The sequence below is a fragment of the Cryptotermes secundus genome, unplaced genomic scaffold (genome assembly GCF_002891405.2).
Source record: "Cryptotermes secundus unplaced genomic scaffold, Csec_1.0 scaffold1734, whole genome shotgun sequence".
In the NCBI taxonomy this organism is placed as follows: domain Eukaryota; kingdom Metazoa; phylum Arthropoda; class Insecta; order Blattodea; family Kalotermitidae; genus Cryptotermes; species Cryptotermes secundus.
Window position 1 is genome coordinate 324,333 of NW_019727433.1, and position 23,210 is coordinate 347,542.

Here is a 23,210-nt window from a genome sequence, read left to right on the forward strand (position 1 = left end):
GTTCAACCCAGAACAGTACTGTTGGAGGCCGGCGACTAACAGCCTAAACTAAGGGACGGTCATATTTTTAAAGTATATATACCATGTCCGGCAGAGTGGTTGCACAATGAAGCAGCTACTGCTGCAGATCTCTTGGCAATACCTCAAGCGATACCCCCAGTCATTTAACTTTAACCCGACGTTAAGACTCGCAAGTTTTTTTTGCCGTGTGTCACATGCATTTTGGAACAGCCTGTAAAGCATGTTGCAGATACTGCTCTCGTATCCGTTGCTGACTTCTAAATATTTCAGAGCTAATCAAGGTATATGAGGCCGGGCACCACGCATGCGCAGAGCCAGAACACGGAGATGCTTCCAGCACACTAACCATCTCACTCCATACATCTCAAACATACAAATGTTAAGAAGGGCTGCAGTTGAGGTAACCACTGCCGTGACTTTTCTGGGTTGTAGATTAGAGAATGCCCGACGTTTCGGAAGAACATATCGCTTTTATCTTCAGGATAGAAAATTAATCCAAGCAAGAAACCAGCAGAAGTAGACAGAAAGCTGTGCTCGGTGAAGATGGAGGCGGTATGTTCCTCCCAAACGTCGGGCTCTCTCCGAAATATACGGCGTTACAACCCAGAAGATCATTCATGTTTCATTAGCCCTTTGAGACCTAAAGATCATCTAAATACCATTAAGAATTTAGTTCCTTCATCACAGAAAACACACTCTCTGACCATTACAATAAAAGGCTGTTTAGGTATATAGCAGTTATTTGCTGTTAGAATAATGCGAAACAAATAAATATTATGAAGGGTACTGTCTTCTAGACTATAAGCTGGATGGTCTGGGGTTCAAGTCCCGATGAGTTCATTGAATTTTTTTTCAACTGACCTAATCCTTCCAGTCGCACTATGGCCCTGGGGTCTACTGAGCCTCTAACAGAAATGAGTACCAGGAATTAATTAAATAATTTTCCTGGGGACTAAAGCGCAGCCGGCGCGTAAGGCTGACAACCTTACCGCCATCTTTGAGCCGATTGTCTAGTAGATAATGTGGGACCCACAACGTCACACAACCCTATGGGCCTTCACGGCCTGGTACAGGGATATCTTTACTTTACTTTTACTTTTTTACTGTCTTCTAGAATATAACGCCGTTTAGTCGTTGAAAGCCGCCCGACGTTTCGATGGAACATCGTCTCCATCTTGAGGGTTGAATAAGCCGTGTAAAATAGCATGAAAGCACCTGCCACCTGCTTACACGCTGGTGGCTTAATACGCTTATTCTTAGACCCCGAAGAAGAAGCCGATAGGTTCCTCCGAAACGTCTGTCGACATTCAACAGGCCAAACGGCATTATATTCCAGAAGACAATACACTTCATAAAAACCGCTGTGAGAACCTCAAATCCTACAAATAAATTTTCTCTTCGGACAAGATCAATAATTTTGGTGTATATATATATAGTATATAGTAACCACTGTACTTTATAGATTTGAAACACAGGAAAATTAAAATTATGTTATTACAGGATTAGCTCTCGAACCCGCGAATTTCCGCCTTGTAGCATAGTGCCTCAACCAACTACGCTACCGCGTGCCCCCTTTCTATGCGGCCCGTGTCAGGCGATGAGCTCTTCCTAGAAATGCTTGTTTCGACATGAGGAAAGAAGTTACAAGGCGAAATGCGAAGATTATTAAAATGATATTTAATTCTGTATGCGCTAGAAAATTTCATTAGTTCCGAGTCACGCTTCACGAAGTCAACAGGACGCTCACAGGCATACGGGTAAACGTCGACGAGTGGGGAATTACTGACGGCTTAGTAAATATTTTAAGAAAAAGGAGTACTTGCCCGTGGGCAGACAGGAGTCCCATCTCGCTACAGATGCTTCATATGTCTGTGTTGCACACTAACTTACTTAGTAAACAACAGGTTTAGCAAGCAGCTTTTGTTTTTTGTAGGTTACGTCACGACGCTGCGATTACAGACACTATACAACGTGAAGCGAGGAGGTCGACAGTTGAGTCATGAATTGTAAAGAAGTGGTCGTAGCCTGAACGGGGATACTACCCTGGGTACGCATTGATGGAGTGAGGAATATCACGAAAATCCTAAGTCAGGTTACCCAGTGTCACGGCAGAGACTCGAACTGAAATCTTCCCGAAAGTGAGTGTAGACCGTTACCGCTATGCCAACCCGCTCGGGGTAAAAGTTAAGGTAAAGTTGTCCCTTTGTTTAACTAAGTACGCACTAAGCCATGAAGGCGTACGTGTGCGAGTGGTGTATAGACCCACGTTTTCTTGACCTCGACACTAGTTAGAGGTGAATGGTTAGAGTCACGCCCAGGCCGCTTTAACCCTGGGGAAAGAGCCCCCGGAACCCAATGGATAGGAGGCTGGGAAGGCCCCAGAGCCCATCTGGATGAGATGGAGAAGTGAAAATTCTTGACCATACCGGAAGTCGAACTCCGACACCTCGGTCTTCCAGCCCGTAACCAGTCCCTATACCGACTGTGCTTTCCCTAACTAACTAACTACTAACTAACTTCATGGAAAAGAGCCCTTCTTGAGAAGCCGCCAGTTGTGCAGCTATTCAAGAATTTCTCATCATTTTATGGAACCCGAAGGTTCATTACCGTGTTCGCAAGAGCCTTCCACTAGTCCCTATCTTGAGCCAGATCAATCCAGTCCATACCACTCCATCCTATCTCTCTAAGATCTACTTTAATATTATCCACACACCTACGTCTTGGTTTTCTTAGTGGTGCCTTTCCTTCTGGCTCTCATCTTCTCATTCGTACTACATGCCCTGCCCATTTCATCCTCCTTGACTTGATCATTTTAATTATACTTAGCGAAGAGTACAAGTTATGAAGCTCCTCATTATGCAATTTTTCTCCAACCTCCTGTCACTTCATCTCTCTTCAATACAACTATTCTCCTCAACACCCTGTTCTCAAACACCCGCAGTCTATGTTCCTCTCTTAATGTCAGAGACCGAATTCCAACTGTACAATCCCCTCGGATACATACGCGCCGCAACATATTTACACACTGGTTTTAATACTGTCACATGACGGATTGACTATAGACGGATATTGGGTTGATGGCCGATTTATTGGACTTTTTGATACAGCTTCTGACTTCATTTTACAATTCTCAATTGCACACAAAAGCGCGCACGCACGCACGCACACACGCACACACAAGAATCCATACTCTGCTCTTCACTAGCCGTTGCTTGGTACCGGCTTCCAACCTCGGTCATTACTCGTATTTCCCTTCCTCTGTGTCCCCGGACTATCCCCGTCACTCAGCTACCACCTTCTCACAGCAACAACTCACAACGACTGAACCTCAACAGTTATCTACTTAACTAACTAACTCACTCACTCACTCACTCACTAACCAAACCTCTCTCTGCTCTACTAATTCACTCACTCCAGTAACTCCACTGCAAGGACGGCATAGAAAACACAATTTCTCTTTTGGTGTTTACGAGCCGTTACCCAGCAATGGCTCTTGTATAGCTGAGTATTTTGCGGTCGTTCCCTATCAACGGGTCTACATATCATAATATATATATATATATGCTTCCATAAATCTCCCAGATATTTTGCCCTTTAAGTTTCAGGATAAATCGCATATATTTACTCCATGCGTGCTATATGTCTCACCCATCTAATTTTCCTTCATATGATTGTACCAGTAACATGTGATTTAAAAAATCTCCTCTCCTAATTACGAGTTTTCTCCGTCATCCAGGTAATTCCAGATATTTTCCTTTGCACACCGTTCTCAAACACTGCAGATATGTGCTCTTACTGTGATGTGAGAGGCAACGTTTCACATCGATATAAAACGGCAGGTAATATTACAGCGTTTTATACATACTGAATCTTCACTTTCCTTACCCTGCACTAGTACAGCTAAGGAGTATTTTTTTTATTGTTAGTGGGGTGGGACTAAGTCCCTTGTACTGCGGCCACTTCTGGTCTATTGTACCAGCCCCAGATGATAGGTGAGGGTGATTGTGGAGCAATTGGTGGAATGAAGATTGGCAGGGAAAACCGAAGTACTCGGAGAAAACCCGCCCCAGCGCCACTTTGTCCACCACAAATCCCATTTGACCGGACCCGGGATCGAACCCGGGCCGCTGCGGTGGGAAGCCAGCAAATAACCGCTTGAGCTATAGCACGGCCACAGCTAAGGGTAACTTCGGTAGCAAAACAGAGAGTGGATTAAACCACTTCCACGCACACGCGCACACACACACACACACACACACGAAGTACACTGTATCCCAACATGCATACCCTGTGCTATAAATCGTGTCTTTTCAGAAAAGATGTCACCTCGATAGTAAATTCTGCACCTGACCTCCAACCTTTCTTCTTGTTTCTACGTCCCGCACAGCAAGGCTTCACCACCGCCCACCCCCGCAGTGACCCAGATGTAGCCAGTTGCCTCTGTTACTGGCAACAACTCAGTGACATTTTATACTTTCTCCAAGTTCAAGTAATGAACGCATAATGGAGAGGGTTTGTCTGTGTCCATGCAAGATTCAACCTAAAAGCACCCCAGAATCTTTAATTCGCTGGAGCCTGAAGAAGAGAGGGTGAGAAGGAGATAGCGGAAGGGCCAGCAGTGAGAGAGACTACGCCCTACGAGGTGAAAAAATGTATGGTTTTCAAAGTCCGCAGGCAGTGCCGGCTCGTCCTTCTGGTAGAGGTAGGATGTGGAGAAGGCAAAGCGTTGGGAAGTGAAGAAAGTAAAGCACTGATAAATTAAGAAGGTAAAGCGTTGGCAAGTGAAGAAGGTAAAGTGTTGGGAAGTGAAGAACGTAAAGCGTTGGTCAGTGAAGGTGGGGAAGTGTTGGGAAATAAAGAAGGCAAAGTTTGTGAAATGAAGATAGGGGAAGAGTTTGGAAGTAGTTCACGAGCAGAAAAATAAAGTTACGCAGAGAGCCTGCCGCATTCCATCCAAATTTTCATGTCAGCATTTACATGGGTGTACGTGAAGTATGTATTGTATATTGTACGTATATTCTCGCATTCAGTTAATACAGTATCATGTAACATATAAATTTTAAGAGATATTTTTGTTGGAACTTTCTGTACCTTGAAGTGCTTGATTTGATCCAGCGTAAGGAATAATTGAATGTGAAATTCACATAAGAAATATTTAGAAAAATCAGTACCTCCAACGTAGAAAACACCGTGTGTCCATTACAAAGATGCCGTTTAAGGAAAATCACTGTTTATTCAGAGCTGTGTACAAAACACCTACATCCTGTGAATAGAATGTAATCATCTTTCAGTACAGAAATTGGCGGCACTCATGGCTTGCAGCGAATTCTGTTAAGAGGTTAATTCATTTGCTCATTCCCTCCAGTTCAATGTGAAATTTCTGGTAGCACCTTAAAAATTTGGAGGGTTGTGAGACATTGAGGCGCCCACATATTCTAGTCAATCGGCTCAAATATGGCGGTAAGGTTGTCAGCCTTAAGCGCCGGCCGCGCTTTACTCCCCGGGAAAATTATTTAATTAATTCCTGGTTCTCATTTGTGTTACAGGCTGTGTCGACCCCAGGGACATAGTGCGGCTGGAAGGATTAGGTCAATTGAAAAAATCCAATGACCTCATCGGGAATTGAACCCGCGACCTTCCGGCTTGTAGCATAGTGCCTCAACCAACTACGCTACCGCGTGCCCCCCCCCAATTCAATGAAATGTGAAAATTATATACAACTTCCAAATATAAGAATTATGTCTGAATATTGTAACATGTATACCCATTGCCAAGTAACAGTTATGTAAATAGGCGACAATAGAACAGCCGTTGCTAGAGAACAGCTTTGTGGACATGTTGTTTCCATGGTAACGCGAGAACACGCAATAATGTAAGAGATGGGCCGCGCCATAGCTCAAGCGGTTAGTCGCTGGCTTCCCACCGCGGCGGCCTGAGTTCGATCCCGGGCCTGGTCAAGTGGAATTTGTGGTGGACAAAGTGGCGCTGGGCAGGGTTCCTCCGAGTACTTCGATTCCCCTGCCAATTTTCATTCCACCAAATTCTCCATCATCATAATCACCCGGGGCAGGCTACATACAATAGGCCAATCAGTGGCCGCTGTGACGAGTGGACCCAGTTTACTCCACCCCCAACTAAGTGAAATGTAAGGGAAGTTTTCTGTGCTGTCCGTGCCGGAGCTATATAACGAGGACTAGTAGTTCAGCCTGCAGATCCCGCGTGGAGGAGTCGTAGGAGGAGATGGAAAGAGAAGTTTCAAATCTGAGACAGTAAATTATGCTTGCGAGTCGAACGGGACTCAAACCCAAGAATGACTGCACCGACAACGGCCAGCAGCAATTGTAATCGACAGACCCGTCCTCGTCAGAGGGAGTGCCCTACATCAACAAACACTCAACTGTATGACAGTAATGAAAATCTGACCGTAAATCCAAGATGGGTGCTTTATTCGAAGACAGACTGGCCGACTGAACGCCAGTCGTATCAAAAGACTCAGAATCAGCCTATTCGTAAGAGACAAACCCGTCTTCTCATCAGAGATGATGTTACATTAGAACTATGACCGCAAGAATTCAGTTATATGAAAAAAAAATCTCTAGTCGTGATCCTCAAGGATCTTGGCGCAAAGACGAAATGAGTGGCGGTAAATCGCCAGTCGTAAAGCAACTCTGACTCTCTGACTATGAGTCGATTGAGAATTGCAGTTGTGAGAAGTAGCAAGTTGGGTCCGGGAGAAGCTCGGGAACTCAGATGAAGAGGAACGTCCGCTGTTGGAAGCTGCTACCAAGCAACGGCTAGAGAAGACTGAGAACACTTTATGTGTGCTGCAGTTATTTCTGTACGTGTTCAATAAATCCGAGCACCAATCCAGACTCCATCTATAGTCACTTTTATCACGTGACAATATGAAACTATTCACGAATCCATGTAATGTAGAAAATAATAGCCCTCATATAGCAATGAATCACTGTTAATTTATACAAGTTTGGGTCGAAAGGATACGAACTGCTGACCACTGTAGAGCGATGCTCGACCGGAGTAAGTATTGCTGGAGTAAAGCGACTTAGAGAGAGGAAGGGAGAGGCCTATTTTCTTCGCTGTAATTGTTGTCCCAGCGAAAGATGAACGGCTTTCTCACGTGTTCTCAGCTGCTGTACTTTCGAGGTATAATATCTCCGTGTTAACATCATCCCTCGGGCAACACAATGCTTCATTGCGCATGCAGCACCACTTTGCATGCAGAGTAGCTACGGGAACACAGCTACTTTAAAATTTAAATATCCCGTAAACAGAGGTAGACAATATCCCAGGCTGCATCTTTATTTGATACCAGAAAGTCATTCTAAATAGGATTCGGAAACCAGTGTCCTAAAGGCAATCCCTTTCTCGGTTAAATCTGAACACAGAACCGTTTTCGGAACCTGTCGTTGCTCTTCATTGTTTTAAACCTTTTCATGGAAACGGTTTCGCCAGCAAGCTTTTGATTTATATTAGAAAAAAACAAAAAACATTAATTTTCGGGGTGTCTGTAAATGGTTAGTTTCAATAACAAGAGATGGCGGAAAAGGTCTCTGTCAAACACAAGTCCGCGTAAGCATAAACAGTACTGGTTTGAGAGTGATATAATCTCGTTAGAACCGCTGAAATTGATAAGTCTGGGCAGCTGTTTCCTCTGTAAGGTATATTAAAATCAATTTATCTCAGAAATTCGTATTAATTTATGAATATTTTATTTTTATTAATATATGTTCCAGTATATGTTCTTTGGCATTTACTAAAATTTTATTTTTGCTGTTTGATTTTCACAAATTCTTATTTCCTAACAAATTTTTCGGTTTAATACAAAAATATCGGAAATTTCATAATTTTACGAAATTTTAAATTTCTCCCTTTCATTTACTATTTATTTATTTATTTACTTCAGCCTCTCGTATATGTCCCCTCAGTTTTCTTGTTACTGGTGCATCGTAATCAACTTTTCTTGCACCGCTGATTAAACGAAACCAAACGTCCGACTTACACACTAACAAAATAACAAAGATAAGGGGATACGAAGAGTTAAGTTCTGTGCAGGGAATTTATGGTGCGACATACACCCTTTTAAATTTTACATGCATTCATAAAACTCTACGTGAAAATTAATTTAAGTTTTCATAAAAATTTTTTAAAAAACATTCCGTTTTCTCACATACGACTGAATGTGAAAAGTTGCCTTTGTATAGAAATAGGTCGTTGCTCGGTTTATGGTCCTGTATATTACATAGTGGGCAAAAATGAAATCTGTACGACCGATAAAACAGGTTTCAAGAAAACTGACACATAGAATTTTGATCCCCAACTCGGGTACTCTTATTTTCCGGAAGTTTCGGCTTTTGTAGTTCTATTAAGGAAGATTGACTACATAAATTACAGAAATAAATTAAAATCGTTATTTTTAAAAATACATGTAAGGGGCTTCCACCAAACTTTGGCAGGTATCTAGGATTTTGACCCAAGTTCATTCTTAATAAAACTTGACAGACGTTCCCAAATTTCCAATAAACTGTTTCACAGACGTTTAAAATCGACAAGGGAGGTTTCTCTCAAATGTCATCAGGCACTTCTAGTCTTCAGCCACATTGCTCAACCATAAAACCTTGCTTAAATAATGTTACAATGGACTTACATATACCACAAACCGACCTTCTTCAACTGAGCTACTTTAACTGATACAGTTATAAATAAACATGGCCTTGTGGCACAGCTTTCCCGAAGTATGAGGGAGGGTCAATGAATAAGTCACAAATGCATATAAAACGTAAAAAATATGATATTCCAAACTGTAAAAAAAAAAGACATTTATTTCTCAACATATTTTCCACCAATGACACACTTGACCTATCGCTTTACCAGTGGGTCGAAATCCGTAGGATAGAAGGATACTCTTGTATCAGCCACTTCCGCACTTCCGTTTTAACCTCTTCGTCATCAGTGAAACTTTTGCCACCCAGATGTGAACGGCTTTACGCGACAAGCACTTCCTACAGTAAACAGGTAATATTTCCTTATGAATATCCTTTGCATTGGGTACTTTTGTCCACAGAAAACGCACAACACGCTGCTCTTCGTTTTTTTTTAATACTAGTGGGGTGGGACTAAGTCCCTTGTACTGCGGCCATTTCTGGCCTATTGTACCAGCCCCAGATGATAGGTGAGGATGATTGTGGAGCAATTGGTGGAATGAAGGTTGGCAGGGGAAACCGAAGTATTCGGAGAAACCCTGCCCCAGCGCCACTTTGTCCACCACAAATCCCACTTGACCAGACCCGGGATCGACCCCGGGCCGCCGCGGTGGGAAGTCAGCGACTAACCGCTTGAGCTATGGCGCGGCCTAAGCTCTTCGTTAGTATACCCTCAAGCACGGTCGCCATTTTTACTACTGAAACCAACTTCTGAATACTTGCATGCGCGTCTGCTACATAGACTTGTCATGAAGCTGGACTGTGCTGCTATCTCTTACATCCGTTACAGCTGTTTTACTTCCATTTGTGACTTGTTTATTGATTGTCATTCGTACTTTCGTGTGGCTGGAGTGTTCAGTCGGAAATGTGAGTTAACGAACTGTTACCGGCAGAAGTTTCCTGATGCATTACAGGAACACATTACCTGAACTTCAGTGTTGAAGAGTAAGCAAAGCAAATGAAGAGGGCAACACAGAATAGCATTCTCCTTGATCCTTGCTTGGCCTGGTTATTTTTCTACTCTGAAGATGGAGACGCTATCGTCTCCTAACGTCAGTTAGTTTCTGTCAGTCTACAGGGTGCGATTAGAACTTCGGGTTCGTTACGTACGTACCTACGTGGAAAACATTCCTCCTAAATGTTGTCAGATATTACATGAATATTCATTGGTCTTCATTTTTCAGATCTCTGGACAACGAAAACAGTTTTGCACAGGATCTGTTGATTATGGTATGAGTCCATAACTTTCCCGAGAGAACTACAGACCTTAGTGTATGTGTGGGTATGAAACAGAGAAGCTCATATCGATCCTAGCGCTTGCCACGCAGCTGTTTCACACCTCACATATACAAGGAGCCTTATCAAATGTTCTGTATAATCCGTCCAGAACTTCGAATACACTACTGTTCTTCTACAGAGCTTGTGTAGATACTGTATAAGTGAGGCTCAGATACAATAACACTCACAGATTCAATCACCACTCCGTCTATTATGTAATTTCGGAACTAGTATCTGCAGCCATATGCATGATAGTCAAATGTACGGCCGTATGTCCCTTCGTCACTTCTACTCCTCATAGAGGAGCGTGAAGGAAAATAAAAATTAATATAAAAGTTGTTCCCTTGCAGAAAAATTTTGTGGAAATTATTAATTTTGCTCTGATATTCATGGGTTCTATTGTTTCCCTCATAAGAAAAACATGGGGACAGTGATGGCAACAAGTAAACAAGCTTCACACACTTCATATTAATTATGACACCGACACGTTCTTTCACGAGATTATCGTGGGATATATGTGTATTTTCTATTTCAGTCCTTTAAAAGTTGCTTAGTTCTGTTGGAGTAGTTACAAATACCGTATTTCAGTACGTGAATTTTAAGAAATTCTGGGAAGAACTATTTGTTTACTTTCAGAGTTACTTTACGGCTGGCGGTTTACCGCCAATCAGTTCGACTTGGCGACAGGCCCCTTGAGACTCGCGACAAGCAATTTTTTAACTTATTACTTGCTTTCATAGCACTTACATAATATCCTCTCTGACGAAAGGATGGGTCTGTGGTATAAAATTGCTACTGGTCCTCGCCAGCGCAGTCATTCTCAGGTCAGCGGGACTCGTGACTACATTTTGCTGCCTCAAATTCGAGACCCCCTCAGGAACAAGTTGGCCCACTTATATTCCATGGAACTGTGTTCCTTTGCGTCGCCTCCTAAGACACACAGGGCTATTTTGGAGGTATTCAAACCCCGCCTCCACACCGGAGTGTTTACTTTCCTTTCCCTACATATTGAGTATCTGATGCAACACGGAACGCAGATAAAACACTACATCCAAGAGTTCTTCTATTTTAGTTTGTCTATTCTTTGCCGCGGTAACGTGCCTACAGATCCGTTGCGTATGTAACGATAGGGTGATAAAAGACACCACAGGCAAATAGTGATCTCACAAGGTTCATTTTATTTTCTCAAAAATCGGGAAAGTAGGCTAAAAACAGATCAAATTAGTGCGGGAATAAGGTTTTCGTCACATGCCCAGTCAGTAGAAATTGTGTTCCGAAGGTGATGTGTGTGTGTACCTCAAGACGTTGAATATAAGTAACCACGTCAAAAAGAAAAATATTTTATGAAATTGCAGAGCAAATTTTCTGTACTTATACTTAATTACTTATAAAGTATATTACCAAACGAATGAATTATTTAGACTTTTAAAGCAGTGAAATTTCATAGCTTTAATGGCGACGATTTAATTTCCGATATATCTTTTAACAGCAGATAAACTAAGTCGAGAAGCTGAATTGTATGTAGGCTATTTTGTACGTCATAATACTATGACATTTGGACCCGTTTCTAGGAAACGACCTCGAAATAAGCAACTATATAGCGGCCGTTATCTGGAAGCGTCCCCTGAACAGCAACAGAGTAACTATGTTTTCTGTTCGGTCCGTCCTAAATATTACATGCAGGACTAGTTAAGAATTACATTTCATGAGATTACCGGTGAGATTCAGTCGCTGTCAGCTGTTGCTGTTAGAAGCTGGTATCTGAGGCTGGAAATAGTTTGGGAACAGGGAGGAAGGGGAACGTCTGCCGTTGAAGGCCGTTACCAAGCAACGGCTAATGAAGAATATAACGGACTTAGACGACATAGTGTGTCCTACAGTGATTTGTGAAGTGTAGCAAAGAATTTTATGTGTGCAGTAAATCCTATTATCCCGTCTATAGTCACTGCATCACGTGACAATACAATAGAAGTCGCTCTATGAATACGAAGATGAAACACGGTCAGGTGGATGTGTAACACATAGAAGCGTCCATGTCGCCTACGACGAAATAACTTCCAATTATCCTGGGTACACCGCATGGCTCTTGAAAGTGTGCTACTTGCTGTTACATGTTCTGTACCCAAGGTGAAAGCTACTCACCTTTCTTCCGCCGCTCGATGTTGATGCCTTGCCCATCCTCTCTACGCCACATCAGTTTCGGCGTCGGGAAGCCGTCCGCTTTGCATGTGAGCGTGATGTTCTGGTTTTCCCGAATGGCCACCGATGACTGCGTGCTGTTGCCGTCCAGGATATTCGGCGGCACTGTAACAATGTCCGAACAGGTAAATGATTTGTTGCAATCAATGTGAAATATTGTAATTTTTTTTGCCCTTGGCACTACAGCCCCAGTGGGCCTAGGCCAACCTCCATGAACTTCTCCGTTCACTTCGGTTTTTCTAGATCTTACACATTCGGTAGGATTCCTTGGGCGGGTGATCAGCTCGTCGCTGTATACAAACACAGAAAAACGCACACACACAAACTAAACATCCATGCCTTGAGTGGGATTCGAACCCACGATCCCGGTTTCCAAGCGAGCGAAGACAGTACATGCCTTAGACCGCTCGGTTAACGTGACTGGCTGTTGTAGAGTTTAGCAATGATTAAAAATATGAACGCTCTGTATCCAATTTTGGATCTTATCGCAGCAGTTACGTACAGAGTTAAGCGATCCCCCCCCTTTATTGTGCTTGTCGTAAATACCACCTACATAAACATAAAAACCTACTATATCTTAAGGCGTTTGGCTTGTGCCGACCATAAAATTATTTTTATTTTAATTTGCTTAGTGTGGGGTGGAGTCCAACTGGGTCCACTCGGCACGGCGGCCACTGATTGGCCTATTGTACCGGCCCCGGCTGAGTATGATGATGAAGAATTTGGTGGAATGAAAATTGGCAGGGGAAACCGAAGTACTCGGAGAAAACTCGCCCCAGCGCCACTTTGTCCACCACAAATCCCACTTGACCAGAGCCGGGATCGAACCCGGGCCGCCGCGGTGGGAAGCCAGCGACTAACCACTTGAGCTACGGCGCTGCATGTGCCGACCATAAATTGATGTGTTAGGCACGTTCCTGCTACACATAGTCTCTTTTTTTTTTTCAAGGAATGGCAAATTATTTTTCTAAAAATTTAACTTCTGAGGCTTTTCGGACTAAACTGCAATTCTGAATCACTACCACTAAATGTATCAACCAATTGTGTATCCATACAGGTAAATATTTCACTGTGATTTGAAGTTCTCACGACAGCGCCGTATAGTAACGCCTTGTAGTTCGGAGAAAACCCAACGTTTCGGAGGAATATATGTTTTGCAAAATTCATGCTTTTCACGGCGGTGAGTATGAAGAATGCCGTCTTCTTGGATGTGGCGCCGTGTAGATCTTGTATGAACCGAGGTTTCGGAGGAACATATCGCCTCCGTCTTCAGGAGGCGACAAGGTGCCATGTGCCAGAAGACTCCACGCTTCAACATATCTCTTGATCAGAAAGCCGAGACTTCCAACCGCTTTTTCTGGTTTCTTGTTTGGTTTTTACTTCGACCCTGAAGATGGAGGTTATATATTCTTCCGACACGTCAGATTATCTTCGAACCACACGGAAATTTAACACAGAACACAGCAAACCCTTCAATTCCTTTACTACAATTAACTTGAAGCCAACTGGTAAGCCACTCTGCTGTCCTGTGTCCTCATCATTAGGAGATGAAACGAAATGTGAAAATGTTGTAGACGGCATATTTTAAAGAGCAACCAATTAAAAAGTGACCTCATAATCGTTATCATATACATGCATTAGTCTTATGAAACTGTTTCGATTCTAAGGTCTGTGTTCAGTATTGTTTCTGCATATTTTAGAAAGCAGACCTGTTGCTAAGTAATGACTCTCTAAACAAAGGCCATTGCTAGGTAATTGCCGTGAATAGCAACAGAAGCATAGTGTTCTCTACGCGGTCCGAGCTATAACAATGATATGCAACATTATAACTGCTGGCAGAGGCGTTATATATGCGGTCCGCCCTGAGGCTACATAAGAAATGAGTGGAGCGGAGAGAGGGCGGTTGGAGAATGACGTAGTTAAGATTTCGGCAGTTTAAAGCCCGTTAGTTCACCTCGGGAGCTGCGGTGAGATAGGCGACAGCCAGCTAGGACGTGAAGCCGTGAACACGGAAGTTGAGGGATCCACGGCGTTAGAAGCCGTTATCAGACAACGAATAATGTAGACAGAGCAGAGTGAAAAGACTTAGTACGTGCTGTAGTGAACTGTAGAGTGTGTGAATTAGCGATAGTGCTATAGTTATTTGTAGTTACGGTCTGTAAGTGTTCAATAAATCCAATTACCAGTCCAAATCCTTTCAATAGTCACTCCATAAAATCGTGATAATATTCCTCATTTGGCGTCTTTTAGTTACTGAATGTAAGCAACAAAGCATGAAGTGTTTTAACAATGTATCAGTATGTAGGAACGAGTAGAAAGTGTAGAATGGGATATATATATTTAAGATTCACAAAATGTTACTCTCTGAATGAAGACAAAACAAAACACAGACGTGAACTAACTAAGAGGAATTCTGTCAATGTAACATTGTGAAATGTACACAATGTTAGGTTAAGCTGCGCAACAACGTAAGTGGTGGGTGTTAATTTTCATAACAATGTATTTATTTTTTACGAATTAAGTACAAACAAATTGAAATTTATTTATAAGTGTGAATAACTTTATGATAAAATTGAACACAACATTCAGTCTTTAAAATAAGAAAATTTGTATCTTAATATTGTAATTCCTTTGTATTTCATATTACGAACACAAAGAAAGTCAGCGAGGACTTGAAAGGAGTAAATTTGTAGAGATATATCCTAATGTAATGTCTTGTAGTCAGGTAAAATTTATTCAAAGTTTCAGAAGAAAAAGTCGCCATCTTCTTTTTGTGTGAAGGGTATGTAAAGTAAAAATCATTATTAAGCATACTGCAAGTAATTCTTTTTTGCTTTATACTGAAAAATACGTCTTACTTTTGTTGTACATGAAGTATTTAACCTGACAACATTAGTGTAGTTACATGAAATATGAATAGAACCATCCCTTACGTTACACTGTATGTTGTAATGGCAAAACAACACGGTACTGAAATGAAAAAAAAAAAAAACTGTAACTTGTTTAATGGCCTTACGAGTATATTGAAATTACTTTCTGTTATTCTGTTTAAAATTACGAGAGGAGACATATGGCATAAGGGGTATTGAATTTTCTGACGGAATTCTGCTGCAATTGGTTTCACCTGGAATGGTTCCCAGCCAATCGAACGCTGCAATTAGTCAACGCTTTCCTCGGTGTCTCCACTGATAGATTGGCGAGGCCATCGTCATGTCCCGAGGGTGTTGCGTAATGATTTGGTAGCACGCACATTTCAAGCCTGTGAGCAATGTTGCTGCTGTCTATGACACATCGTGTTCTGAGTCTATCATTTTATTAAAAAAGAAAAGGTAACGCTGTCCCTGTAACAGACCGTGGAAAGTCATAGGTTTGTGAGACATCGAGGTTCTTACATTTTCTAGAAAATCAGGTCACAGATGGCGGTTAGGTTATCAGCCTAACTGGCCGACCACTCTTTACTTTCAGGAAGATTCCTGGTACTCATTTCTGTTAGAGGGTGAGTCGACACATGGCCCAAAATGCTGCTGGAAGAGTTAGGTCAATTGAAAAATGCAATGAACTCATGGGGAATCTAACCAGTTACCTAAATTAAGTTTAAAAACCTACATATATTTTAACTGAATATAAAATCAAGTCAACGGATGACGATAACACATATAGTTTATTGTAATATGTTTGAGGAATATTTAGTTCATTTTTCCACGTTATTTAGGAACTATGTTCGCAGTTTCAATAAGCAATTTTACATAATTGTGCAAGTTATTTTAACGCAAGGAGAACCATATTCGTAATTGTTTTTCATTTCTTCTTCTTCTCCTCCTCCTTTTTTTCTGACTTTAAATTCCTTTTCTATTTATCGATTTATTTTTGATTTCTACATGAACGTATGTTTGGAATTGTGTAAAAATTTAATTGAGGTGAATTAACTATGTTCTTCGCTCTGTCGTGTATTTTATCACTCGCAGAAAAATATATTTCTCATGCTTTTCACTTTTAATTTTATCTAAATCTGTAAATCCTCTGACAATTCTCCAAAATTTCATTTGCCCTAAATGACTTTTGCAAGATTTTTATACTTGCTGGAAGTGAAGCTCCTTCTCCAGCGAGTATGGACAGTAACAGATTCTGTTATGTGAAGTCGTGTAGTCTGGTAGAAATTTACCAACTCTTCGTATGAATATGCTGACTGTATATTCAGGGGCCGAAAAATTGGTCAGGCAAGGAAGCGAGAAGTAAGCTCTACTAAGAAATTTCCGCCGAAACGTCAGCAAAATTCCACCACACTACACGGCGTCATATACTAGATACTAGGACTCTTCACTTTTATTCCATGATGTGCTAATTCTTTATTTACCTTGTCCAATTAACAGTGCCACGATAAACTCTGGGAATCTTAACTTCTTTTCTTTACTTTTCTTTCTGTTGCTCCGCTTATAGTGTCGCACGAACCTTCAAACCCCCGTACAATACTTCAGTTCACTTCAATAGTTCAGTTGGGGGCATAACTGGCCGGCAGTTCTGAACGACAGTTGGCGAAGGAAGGACATGAGCGCAGGAAGCTGAAGAATCTCTACTGTTGGAAGCCGTTACCAGGGAACAGCTGGTGAAGATACAGTAGGCTAGAAAAGGCTTAGAGAGTGTTGTTTAGATTTGTAGAGTGTGGAAATCAACGAATGCGCCGTAATTATCTGTCGTTCCGATTGGTGCCAATAAATGCAATATCAAAGCCATACCCCGTCTAGAGTCACACACCCTTGAAAGCGTGACAATATATGAAACATTTTATTACTCTCCCAACAAATATCGGAGAGCGGATATTAACCTATCCATTGTAAATTCTTCTGCCGAATGCGGCCTTAGTGCGAGTGATGTATGTTTTACAATTTGTATCCCCATAGCACCGGTTGAACCTGGTTGTGTCGTAATGTCGTCATCAGTACGTCAATTTGAATGTTCAGAAGGATATCGTAGCCATAATATTCACAGAAACATACACACAATACACTACGACCCGAAATGAGGCCGCGCCATAGCTCAAGCGGTTAGTCGCTGGCTTCCCATCGCGGCGGCTCGGGTTCGATCCCGGGTCTGGTCAAGTGGGATTTGTGGTGGATAAAGTGGCGCTGGGGTAGGTTTTCTCTGAGTACTTCTGTTTCCCTTGCCAATCTTCATTCCACCAATTGCTCCACAATCACCCTCACCTAACATCTGGCCAGAAGTGGCCGTAGTACAAGGGACTTAGTCCCACCCCACTAACAACAAAAAAAGACCCGAAATGAATAATTTCAGGCCGTTTCTATTTGAAGTTTGAGCATGCGTTTGAAGACGGCCTTCGCTTCTGATAAGCGAAGAGAAAGACCAATTCCACACGTAGAAGTGGTGACAGAGACGGGGGTCACCATCCTTCGTACCAAATATCTGCAAGGCGATTTTAATAGAGTAAGCTACGCTAATGCCTGTGCCTAACTTTGCTTCTCCGTAACCAGTTTGAGACCCCCACCCACCGCCACAACCGTGGTATTTGAACGCGACCGAATACTCTTAAAGGGTTGTGTTGAGAATCTCATGACACTGCGTTCGTTGTCAAGGAAACTAGAAACTTAGTTGGGAATGATGTATTGACGCTGGAAGTTTGAGTTTCTGAGCGTATAAATCACAGCTGCACCGCGGGTTAAGTAAGAGAAACTGTATATACGAACTTGGAGCTAACAATAACTTTGGAGGCGAGTTTATTACAGTTCCTGTTCTAGCTTGTTCTGAAGTACATGATAAATATTTGCTTTACTCCGAGTGATGATATTCCTAGTCTCTACTATTAATGACCTTGAAATGGTTTCATTAAGTGATATTAAATTTGTTACGATCTCCGGCGAATTAGAATGTCATCGTGTCTACAGGGATAAGATCCTTGTTCGAACAAAACGTCAATGATACTTACCAGCAGGACCAAATCCTTTCGTACTCACTGTCTGACATACATTCCAAGAATATTCTAACGAATAATTAACAGCATTAATTTTAGTGTAATTGTCAGACAGAAATTTTAGATTACAGCTATAAAGTATCAAAAGCATGAGAAATAATTTACTGTAAAGGTTTGGAACTCCAAGTTTCTGTCTGTATGTAACTCTATGTAGTTCAGGAATGACTGTCATGTTTCAACCTAATGTTCACGTGTTACCTACATGAGAGTATTATATTTGAAACAAACCTCGTGGGGGCTTCGACTTCCCAGAATCAATTTCTGTGTCTCGTAGTGTGCGTCAGCATGGAAGAGAATGTTAGAGATTGCTTTTTATAGTAATTGTATCCATAGGTTCAATAAAATTGTTAACAATATATTGTGAAAATATTTGTGGACCTGAAGAAAATAAAATCCATCCTGGCAATCAAATTTATATTGGACTGAGAAATACGAGTATAAATAAGGGGTTGTGACGTGTTAGTATTCTACCTGGACAAGATTAAACACTCTGATTTTGTGAAGCTGAATATATATGGATTTCAGGAAAGCTATATCAACCTTTTAATTTTCTAACATAATTTCTTCACAAGAAGATATATTTATTATTTTCCTTCTTGACATTATTACTACTACTACTACTACTACTACTACCACCACCACTACCACTACAACTACCGCCAGTACTACTACTAAAATAATAACCACTGCTGCTGCTGCTACTACTACTACTACTGATGCTGCTACCACCACCACAACTACTACTACTACTACTACTACTACTACTACTACTACTACTACTACTACTACTATGATTACATATACTTTTTAGTTCCATCCAAAATTAGTAATACACAGAAATGGACCGTGGACTCACCTACGACCTGGAGGTATCCCACTTGGCTGATCATGGGGTTGGTGTTCACTTGACACATGTAATACCCGCGGTCCTCCTGATGGACACCACTCACGTGTAGCAACCATGTCTTTTGGTTGTCATGAGACACGCTGAAACGTGGCACGCGTGCGATCACGTGGCGATGTATCGTTAGGATCATTTGTCGATCTATATGGATCCACGCTACCTGTCGAGATAAAAAAAGTCCATTATCAACTGATGTAAAGTAATCCAAGTTCTTTTCGGCAACAAACAAACATTCTGCTTCTGAAGATGTGAAGTACTGTGGATTCACTCTACCTGAAGGAACAAACAAGCTCTATCAGCTGAAGTGCTGTGGATTCACTCAACCTGAAGGAACAAACAAGCTCCATCAGCTGAAGTACTGTGGATTCACTCAACCTGAAGGAGCAAACAAGCTCCCTCTTTCAACTGAAGAACTGTGGATTCAGTCTACCTGAAGGAACAAACAAGCTCTCTCTTTCAGCTGAGGTGCTGTGGATTCACTCCACCTGAAGGAACAAACAAGCTACATCAACTGAAGTGCTGTGAATTCACTCTACCTGAAGGAACAAACAAGCTCTCTCTTTCAACTGAAGTGCTGTGGATTCACTCTACCTGAAAGAACAAACAAGCTCTCTTTATCAGCTGAAGTGCTGTGGATTCACTGTACCTGAAAGAACAAACAAGCTCTCTTTATCAGCTGAAGTGCTGTGGATTCACTGTACCTGAAGGAATACATAAGATCTCTCTTTCAGCTGGTATAAAGCGCTGTGGATCCATCCCATCGGTAGAAACAATCAATCTCCTTCTATCAGCTGATGTGAGGTTTCCTCCAAACTTACATACTATACAGAAATGATAAATAGATCATCTGGCACGAATTTAAACCGATTAATTAATCGTCACCATATTCATCATCTGAATACCTTTACCTAAAGTTCGCTTGGTCACATAAATCGTGGCGTTGATTCGCAGTTGCAAATTCATTGCACAAAGTAATCTCATATCTTCAATTATGTTTATTCACTTAAATAGCATTTTCAGGCAGGTCTATTCAATACACACCTAGTGAGTTATCTGTGAAGTTGTAACAAAATTCTTATATGAAATGCAAGCTTGAAAGCTTTAAGACTGCTGTAATGTTTGTGTGTAGAGTGCTGCACTCTGCAAGGCGCAATGGTCGTTATCCCTGCCATTGATTTAGTGGGAGTTTCTAAAGAAAAGTGATTATCTGCCCCATTTGTCTGAACGAGGTACAACCCCGTTATCACCAACCTAACTCCAACTTTGTTGAAGGCGGTTGTTATTGCCAACGTTCCTCAGACAATCAGCGACAGTGCACCACGGAGAAGACCCTACCACCTTTACCCAGTACAGTTCTTCGAGTTGTTTCTACAGGAAATTTGGAACATATCCACGATTCGACAGAAATCAACACTACTGTATTCGTTTTACATTACATGTTAGTGTCTAAGCAAGCGCCTGGAAAGCGGCCTCCGTAGTCTAGGGGTAACGTTCCCGCCTCATGACTCAAGGTACGCGGGTTCAAACCCGGCGGAGGTCGTGGAATTTTTAAGGGCGGAATAATTCAGGGAACAAGTCCTCCGGGAGGGACTTTAAGCCGTGGGTCCCGTGTTGTAGATTTACGGCACGTAAAAGATCCTCATGTCTCTAGGAGACCTCTGAGCGAAATTAGGCAACAATTTCCCGCCCAAGTAGTTTCCAGCGCCTCTGGTAAATGGGGGAAATATCAGGTACGGACGGCCGACCTCGTTGGCTGAACGGGGCTGATAGCACGCACCAGTACCGGTAGGGTATGAGGACAGTAGAAATTAAATGGAACGCACAATGGACAAATAACTAGTCTAAGTGCATGGGGAAACCCACCCCCTCTAATAATAATAATAATAATAATAATAATAATAATAAGCACCTGGTAAATATCTTTGCCTTCCTAATGATTAGAGGAATTCTGAGAATAAATACTCGGTATGCTTCCGCGTCTTATTGTCTACAGATATGACACCTTAGAAGCTAATAGTCTTTTGGTTCTACATAAATTTTATGAACTCTACTGGAAAATAAAAATAGGTCTCTACGATATTCACGACAGCCATCTACTGTTCTCCAACGAAAATCCAACCTAAACAATCTTTTATTTAGACCTATGTAAATATTATCCTTACCTTTACGTCTAGGTTATTCAAGTGAGTTCTTTCCTTCAGGTTTCCTGACCAAAATATTCTGTGAATTTATCTTATCTCAAACACGTGCTACAGTCTTGTCCATCTCACCCTCCTTGATTTTATCATTCTAATAATATCTTAAGAAGGGTAAAAATTACGAAGTTCCTCATTATGCAGTGTTTTAGAACATCCTCTTGCTTCCAAATATTCTCCTCAGAGCCTTGTTCCAGAATTCTGCTAATCTGCGTTCCTTGCAGTCTTCATGTTCTTAGCAGAAAGAGGAAAATAGATCCTAAATTGAAAGGTAGCAAGCATTTCCCGAATTTAATATGCTCGAACCTTCTGCAGAAGTGAAATTCTTATTTAATAAAATCATAAACTTTGTTTTTCGCTTTCATTGCCGTTTATGTGCAACGTCGTTTAATATTCTCTAATCGTTTCCACTTTACTGTCAATGCATGTTTCGTGTAAGTGGCCATCTTCAGCTGTACAGGTTGCTGAGATGAAGGAATCTGATGCTGTTCTGCTATTCTTATGCAGTTACCTCGGATTCTAAGATATGTGGATTAATCAGCTTCTTTATTTGGGTGTCCTTGAACAATTGCTATGCACGTGTTTGCATTATATTTAGTTAGTTTATTTTTGGTTCTATGTGTGGCTGTCCTGAGTGTTCTTGAATGTTCTTGAACTTGGCCGTATTTTCAAAAGATCTGTTACGACTTCATCCTGCATTCTGGCGACGAGACATCAGTAGGTAGATTTAGTTCTCCCTGTGTTTACTTATAGTTGTAGTTGTAAATGTATTTGTATTGTATCATTTGGTGTAGTGTTTGTGAACTTCTGTGTGCTGTGTTTTATTTTAGCTATCGCTAATTCACACACTCACCAGTTCACTACAGCAGGTATTATGCCTTTTCAGCCTACTGTGCCTTGTAACGGGTTCCCCTTAGTCTGGGTTCCCGAATTATCTCCATGCCTCAGCCACCAGCTTCTAACAGCAACAGCTCACAAGGACTGAACAGTAGCAGTCCGTAGACTAACTTACTCACAAACCAACTCGCTCAACTTCACTGCGCTGAACTAACTGCCTGAACTGAACTCGGTCGGTCGAATGATATAGCCTCGGAGCTCACTATACAGAAAACACGGTTTCCAACAGTACTTTCATCGTTGTACGCGCGTAGTTGCCTAGCAAAAGCCGTTGTCTCGTTGCTTGTTTCGTGATCGTTGCTTAGCAACGGGTCTGTATGACACAATATATAGATAAGGAAACCAACATTCTGCATTTCGAAAGACAGATGACGTGGAAGAAAACCGCTATGGTGTACTTAAGTTCACTTTGTCTAGAGGAAAACCGCGAAAAGAGACATTTTAACGGTGCTGATCCGCGGAGTGGAAAAGAAACGCGGAGGTCCCTAATATAAAGAAGAAGGCTATGGACAACGAATATCTGCTTTAGGTAAAGTGGACTTTGTTGAGGAGCCTCATCAACTTCAACTTACTGTAGGAACAGAGACTTTCTGAAGTAAGTAAGTTATCGAAATGCTTAGGAAAGTTCATAAGTTTGAAAGAGTAATCGGGTAAACTCACTCAGTTTGATAACGTCTCTTATTGTGACACAAGGGCTGCTTCTATAATAGACGAATGTCCGTAAACATTCTCACGGCAAAGAATGCAGACAATAATAGAACTGCCGTTTATATGTGAGGACCGGTAAACACTCCTCCTTAAGAACGTGACAGAAATATAGGGGGAACTGTGTGGTCCGCGCCAAGAAACCGCACGGAACAATAGGATGTCTACTACCAGGCAAGGATGCTGTAAACACAAAACCTTAACAAAAGAAGACAGTGTTTTCCGTGGGGTCCGTGCAGAGGAGTTTTCTTGAAGACAATCGCCGCTACGAATCAGTCAGTTCTCGGTAGGAGATAGCCTCAGGAAGT

General features: G+C 41.7%; 1 protein-coding gene across 1 annotated transcript in view; it reads right to left on the reverse strand.

Moving 5' to 3' along the window:
• LOC111864823 (lachesin) overlaps positions 1-23,210 on the reverse strand; it is a 365,620-nt gene that overhangs the window by 166,268 nt on the left and 176,142 nt on the right. The window contains exons 4-5 of the mRNA XM_023852358.2: positions 19,058-19,265; positions 12,162-12,323 (exon numbers count right to left, since the gene is read on the reverse strand). Of these exons, the coding sequence (XP_023708126.1) occupies positions 12,162-12,323; positions 19,058-19,265 (370 nt within the window). The remainder of the gene's footprint in view (positions 1-12,161; positions 12,324-19,057; positions 19,266-23,210) is intronic.